The sequence below is a fragment of the Notothenia coriiceps genome, unplaced genomic scaffold (genome assembly GCF_000735185.1).
Source record: "Notothenia coriiceps isolate Sejong01 unplaced genomic scaffold, NC01 NC01_scaffold00036211, whole genome shotgun sequence".
Classification (NCBI taxonomy): domain Eukaryota; kingdom Metazoa; phylum Chordata; class Actinopteri; order Perciformes; family Nototheniidae; genus Notothenia; species Notothenia coriiceps.
The window spans coordinates 21,921-29,295 of record NW_011368912.1 but is presented as its reverse complement, the minus strand read 5'-3'; the positions used below and the strand labels follow the sequence as shown (position 1 = coordinate 29,295).

Below are 7,375 nucleotides of genomic sequence, written 5' to 3'. Positions count from 1 at the left end.
CGTAATCGTCGCAAGCCATAATCGTATTCGCGATTAAAGTACGATTAATTGAGCAGCCCTAATCAATTGGTGTCAGAATCTTGATAAAAGCAGCTTTACTTAATACCAGTGGCGAACCGTCAGGGCCTTCAAGGTATTCAGAGAATACCCTGGAACACTCAGATAAAACAAAAAATTGATTTAATTATATAAATAAAATGTATATAAAATGAATAAATGAGAATCGTATCTGTAATCGGTAATATTACAGTCAGTGTTACGTTGATCTGTTTGTCCTTCTCGGTCCATGCACTACGCATTTCAGTGGTTTTGTGTTAGAAAATAAATGCAACCAATCAGATCTTGTTCTGGGTCTCTGGGTAGAATATCCTTCAACCAAGGCGGGGGCGCGGCGGGGGGTGTGTGTGTGTCTACAGAAGGTCCAGTTGTGATAGACACGGNGACATCTGTATTTTTTGTCATCTTTATTTCCTTCTAATTTGTTATTATTTGGTGCAGGCACGAAACATACAACCAATAGAAATACACTGCTTCTAAAATCTTTCTGTGTCAGAATACTGAAATCTTTATTTTTTTGAATCTGTTTTTCCTTCTAATTTGTTATTATTTACATTGCGTTTAAAATCGTTCTGCGTGACACGAAAAAACAGTAGAAACATGAATACAAAAATGATTAATTTTAATTTATATCATCAACGTATTGAAAGTTATGGAAAACACTTGTTCTCTCCTTTAACCAACCGGTTGAACATTAAAAGTGCATTTTTTAAAACAGTAGCCTATGATTGGTTCTAAATATTTGAGACGTCTGATACTGTTTACTACCGTCTATAGCTAAGCACCAGCTGAGATTTTCTTATCAGTAAACGTCCGTTATCTCTTCCTATCTCCCTGACTTTGCTTGTTTATAAACAAATCTAATCCTGTTGAATGAGGTCTGCTGCTCGGCCTTAAAGTGTGATAAGTCTTTTCAGGGAAATGTAAAATGAACTTTGTGTAACCTTCATGGCAGACAAAGCAGGACAAAATGGAAGCAGGAATTCCCTGAAAAGTCCAACCATTTTATGGACCAGAAGCAGACTTTGGGGTTTGCTGCACAGAGGAGTGACTGTGGTCTAAATTTAGACGGTTCCAGCCCATTGGACTTTAGGAATCCTAAAAACCTGCAGAAAGCCAGATGTAGTCTAGATACAGTATGGATAATTAGTAACTGAATCTGCACAGAATATAAACTGCAAATGTCATCCCCTCAAAATCAAATACATCCCTGTCTACATTTTAACGGTAGATGTTTTTTCCCCTGTTGTTTTCTCTCGATAGATGGTCCGTTGGTGCAACCGCAGAACCGTTTGCAGCTGGACACAGAACCTATTTCTGAGCTGATGTCGACAAAGCCAAAGCCCAAAGCAAGCGGGGGAAAATAGGCGATCTGACCACACTCCAACCGGCTGCTTCCAGGAACACAACTGCACAGTGTTTCGCCTCAATTTATGACCCTTTAATCCTGCCAGCTATGCATCAAAACCAGCTACGAAGAGAGGGACACAGTTTGGCCTGCGCTTGATAAACTGAGATAATATTCAAGCGCATCTGGCACTGAAGACTTTGGGAGTTCAGGTTCTCAGAAAATTACACGGTTTCAAGCTCTTGGAATAACATTTCAGAGCTATTTTTTAAGATTTGGACGGTCGATGACTTTGGGATAATCTAAGAGGAGAGAACACAACGTTCAGTTTGGCCATTCGGTAGGAATAAAGGTTGATTTTGAGCAAATATTGTGCCATTCAATTCCAACGTGTTACAAAGAGTGGGACAGAGTTTAGCTTGGGTATGATAAACTGAGAAGATATTCAAGAACTATTTGGTGCTGCAAGCCTGGAGTTCAGATTTCCTCAAGGTTTCAAGATCTTGGAATAACCCTACTCCATATTTTGTCTACGTTTTAAACTGTCAATGATTTTGGCATAATCTAAGAGGGGAGAATTGGACATTCAGTTTTGCCATTCAGCGGGATTTAAAGGCGACTCCAAACAAAGTAGATTTTCAGGAGCCATTCACCTCTCAGGATCATGAATCTTCAGGAGAAGCTGTCCGGCCTCAAAGGTCTGGTCTCACAGTCTCACAGCAAGCGTCGCTATAAAGGCGACCTCACGCTGGAGATGATCAGCCCTCCTTTGGGAGATTTCCGCCACACCATGCATGTTGGCCGTGGAGGCGATGTGTTCGGGGACACTTCCTTCCTCAGCAACCATGGAGGCACTGGGAACAAAGGGAACAACGGGAACAACAGCGGGAACAACGGGAACAATGGGAACAGCGGGAACAACGGTGGGAACAACGGGGAAACGGATTCTATCTCTAGTCCAGACAACAAGATCGGAGCGTTCTTCTCCAGGACGCTCCGTCAGATCAGGAGGGGATCTGAAAACAGACCGACTGGAGGATGCAAAGAGCTGTCGCCTCCACCTCCGGTCGTTTCTCCCATCATCAAGAACGCCATCTCCCTCCCCAGCCTGGATGTGGAGATGCCCAATGGGAGTCCCACCACCAAAGTGCTCTTCCCCAGTTCTCATAGCACGCCGGAGGAGAGGAAAAGCTCTTATGGTGAGTATAGAAAACACATGTTTTAAACAAAGCTGCCTTTATCAAAACGTTGACATCAATCTATGAAACAACTATGAGAAAGTTACCAAACCACAGAAAATTACTACCAAACTGTTTGTCAGTTATTTTAAAAGCTTTTAAGGGTCTTTCAAGCTACCAGCAATGGTTTTGATATTCTAAGGAAAAGCTCTTATGTTGAGTTTAATATTAAGCAGTGGCGAACCGTGTCTATCACAACTGGACCTTCTGTAGACACACACACACCCCCCGCCGCGCCCCCGCCTTGNATTCGTAAAAAGGAAGGGATTAAGAAACACCAGAATGCAAGTTAAACAATAGTACTTCCTTTGTATTTGTATTATTACTTTGTGTCATTAAAACAAGATTATTGTTTAACTTGCATTCTGGTGTTTCTTAATCCCTTCCTTTTTACGAATTTACCCAGCTTACCAAACGACACGCGGAGACGAGGTTGGTTTTAAACATCCTCCAAATCTCCAACAAGGCACGAAACATACTACCAATAGAAATACATTGCTTTTAAAATCGTTCTGTGTGACACGAAAGAAATGGGAAAATCGTGTTGGTGAACACGAATCAATAGATTACATTCATTTCGTGACTATTACACGAAATGCTGTGAGACTGGATTGCTACTGTACTTCTTTTTCCTTTTCTTCTATGCAAAGTAATTAGAAAATACTGCTTATTTATATTTCTACTTGCATATAGTAACATGACTATGCACTTGCATGAATAAACATAGAACACTTAAGTGTTCTATGTTTATTCTATCATTTATTGGTTTATACAGCATGTCTGTATTCTATATGAGTGCTTGTAGGCTTGTTAATGAGTATTAGTATTTTAAAAAGTGCCATGCTTTATGGTAATATTAATGTATCTGCTGTTGTTGTCTTGGTGATACCTCCACTGCTGTCAGACTTTCCAAACAGCCTCCTGCTCTCAGCCTCAGCCTCTGATTGGCTGCTCCCACACACACACTTCCCAGAGTCTCAGGGTCTGTGCTGCTGCCGTCTCGTTTCTGCACATCCAGCGTCACACTGCCATTTGTTCCCACACACGCCACAACTGTGACGTCCTCGCTCACACCTGGACATAAACACATTCAAATATTCATCATCCTAGATTCAAAATGTTTGTCTTTTTTTCTTTCTTTTTTCTTAAGAAATTAATTTTTTACAGAGCAAGCGCAATACAAATGTAATACAGTTAAAACAATAATACCTAAAAAGAATTTGTAAGAAGAACTCAAAAATTATGATGGGATATATTTAGCAGGAAACGGATATATAGTCAACATCTAAACAAAGGTCATTTCTAATATTTTATGTTTACCCATTTTCCCCATTTTTTATCAAATATATCAACACAAAAATAGGAATTATCATATATTTCATGTATAGTTATTTCCATTCAATATTTTTGAGGTTATCATCTTTTGATTATTTCCTTAGAATGTGTTTAGTGGCTACTCTAAATACTAGGCTGAAGTAAATATTCTTCTTTATTCCTTCTGTTTTTTTTTGCAGAAGTTGTGGGTTTTTGTTTAGAGCAATATAAAAATCCATATTTATTTTTCAGATGTATTCACCGTTCATATAACCCGCTGCGCTCTGCAGACATGGTCCCTCTGCCGTCCCGTTAAGCCAGATCTTCTCACTGCCGTCCAGTCTGGCCTGCACCTGGAGACCGGACCCCCGGGGCCCAGACAGGACACTGCAACCCACCTCCACACTCCAGTTGCCAATCCTAGACTGTGAAGTGTACAACACACACATTGTTGTATTTGTGTATTCATAAGAACCCACAAAGATATACAAAAATCTAAAATACAGCATTTATGTGTTTTAGTCTTAACTTCCTTGAGTATTGCATGGCAATTAGGGAAGACTCACAAAAGTTTGACAAACAACCTCCGATAATGCCACAAATGGTAATCTTTACACACATTTTTTATGTGCTAAATCTAATGTGTAATTTTGAGCTTAAAATGCACCTATCATGCTATTTTAAGGCATATATTATGGGTCTCAGATATATAAAAACATGTCTATGATGTGTTTTGCTCAAAATACAAACAGATCATGCATTTTAGACATCCCTCCATTCTAGCCATGGATGTATAATAAGAACTGGATACAGCGTGGGAGGCGGGGCCTCATTCATTCCTATGAGAGTTGGTAATAGAGAACCGCAGTGATGCGTCGTAAAACCCGGGAGTAAACTTCTTCCGGTTCCTTCGCGAAAAACCAATGCAAATTCTCCATAGGATTTTGGAAAATAGCTCGAAATAAGGTCTGTGGTTGACACACATTTAAGAGAGGGATCACGTTTTGTTCAGCCGGATAATCTCCACATGTAAACCCTACTTTTATAATTTTTGAATCATAAATCTAGTCGCCAAAAGCGAAATGCTAACGTTATGCTATAAACGAACTACAAGCCAGTACAGCAGCAGGGTCGCACGACTTCAACGTTACGCCAACTTAAGATCGTTTCAACTGACTTGCACTGAAACTGCACTTTGAACACTTTAAATATATTAACATTTTAAACTGTATACGCCGGTTATCTAGGCCCGTTTTGTTTAATGTATACATGTCACACTGTGGGAAACGATATTTCGATATTTCTGGATGTATAACACATGCAGAATTTTTGACAATAAAGCTGAATTTGACTTTCGCGTGCTTGCATATTTTAACAAAGCTTTTCATTGAATTTAACTAGAAGTCATGGCTGTGTCAATTACCAGTCTGATATCGTTTTACAAAGATGACAAGAAGAGTGTAGAGGAGAGAACCACTACAAGTCAGGACACGTTACAGTGCAGCCTAGATGAAGGTGTGCTTACCGGTGTTGTCAGGGCTAGCATGAGGGACAAGGTTTATAGTGTCGGTGAGTAGTGATAGCAAGAGTACCGTTAACCTAGAGTTAATTTTTTCACATACATTCCCATCAACAAATCAATTGTATGTGTCACATGGAATCTTTATTAGGCAAGGCAAGGCAAGTTTATTTATATAGCACTTTTCAACACAAGGCAATTCAAAGTGCTTTACAAAAAATGAAAGACATTAAGAAAATGGCATTTAAAATCAGTCATTAAAAAGAAAAGCTAATAAAATAAACATTAAAAGAAAAAATACATGGATAAAAGTTACAGTGCAGTCTAAGATATGAATAGTTCAATTAAGAGCAGCGACAAAAAGAAAAGTCTTCAGCCTGGATTTAAAAGTAGTAAGATTGCAGCGGACCTGCAGGTTTCTGGGAGTTTGTTCCAGATATTTGGAGCATAATAACTGTACGCTGCTTTACCATGTTTAGTTCTGACTCTGGGGACAGAAAGCTGACCAGTCCCTGAAGACCTGAGAGATCTGGATGGTTCATCATTTAGCAGGAGGTCAGAAATGTATTTTGGGCCTAAACCATTCAGTGCTTTATAAACAGCAGCAGTATTTTGAAATCTATTCTTTGACACACAGGAAGCCAGTGTAAAGACTTCAGAGCAGGAGTGATGTGATCCACTTTCTTAGTGTTAGTGAGGAACTCGAGCAGCGGTGTTCTGAATCAGCTGCAGCTTTCTAATAGATTTTTTAGTGAGACCTGTGAAGACACCATTGCAGTAGTCCAGTCTACTGAAGATAAAAGCATGGACAAGTTTTTCCAAATCCTGCTGTGACATTAGTCTTTTAATCCTAGATATGTTCTTTAGGTGATAGTAAGCTGATTTAGTAACTGTTTTAATGTGACTGTTGAAGCTCAGGTCAGAGTCCATGACTACACCTAGACTTCTGGCTTTATCTGTTGTTTTGAACATTGCAGACTGAAGCTCAGCGCTAACTTTTATACACTCTGCCTTGGCTCCAAAANCCGGACAAAAAGACGTGGTGCAGGCACGAAACATACTACCAATAGAAATACATTGCTTTTAAAATCGTTCTGTGTGGCACGAAAGAAATGGGAAAATCGTGTTGGTGAACACGATTCAATAGATTAAATTAATTTCGTGACTAACACGAAATGCCGTGAGACTGGGTTGAATAATATGACCGTGTGGCTAGCTAGCTTAACTGAAAGCTAAACACAACTAGCACCAGTCTTTTAGCTAGCTACCTTGTTAAAATGGTAAATAAAGCTTACTTTAGTGCAGTAAATGATAATCAGCCATATAATTTAATGCTGTATACTTCTATTCTGTTGCTGTATAAACTCTTGTAAACGTAGCTAAAGCAGTTTGGCTGTAAAGCTAACGCTAACAAAACAGGCTAGCTAACGTACAGAGTAAAGTAGCTTTCTAATAAATCATATTTTTATCGCAAAAAGCCTTTTTTACCAACTACTTGGAGGTTAAAGCTTTTTAAGCTTACACAGTTGTTTAATATAATTATGAAATGACACATTCAGCTATATTTTTGAATTGACTGAAAGCCTTTTCCTGCGGATCCGTTCTGGAGCTCCATGACTCCGTAACTCTGTAATGGAGGCAGACCAAAAAATTGCCCTTTTTTTCTCATGTGTTGTTCTTTGCCAGCAGAGTAATGGATCTCCAATTTGAAAATATTTTGATAGCATAAAGCAGTCCCGACGTGGAGCTCTGGTTCTCTTTAAAAGCTTTCCACTGCAGCAGCTTCATGTCTGCAGGCCTCCCACGCATGCACAGCCTCGTCTGGCTTCATTAATGACCTGCTATGGTTCAAGGGACGGAGCATTGCGTCAGGTCCAAGGCAGCCCTACTAATTTGCTT

The 7,375-nt window shown here is 39.6% G+C and overlaps 1 protein-coding gene across 1 annotated transcript in view; it reads right to left on the bottom strand.

The window, feature by feature from the left end:
• Positions 1-4,406, bottom strand: part of LOC104963415 (uncharacterized) — a 15,394-nt gene extending 10,988 nt beyond the window's left edge. Inside the window, exons 1-2 of the mRNA XM_010791997.1 lie at positions 4,220-4,406; positions 3,533-3,717 (exon numbers count right to left, since the gene is read on the bottom strand). Of these exons, the coding sequence (XP_010790299.1) occupies positions 3,533-3,717; positions 4,220-4,406 (372 nt within the window). The remainder of the gene's footprint in view (positions 1-3,532; positions 3,718-4,219) is intronic.
• Between the last annotated feature and the right edge of the window lie 2,969 nt (positions 4,407-7,375).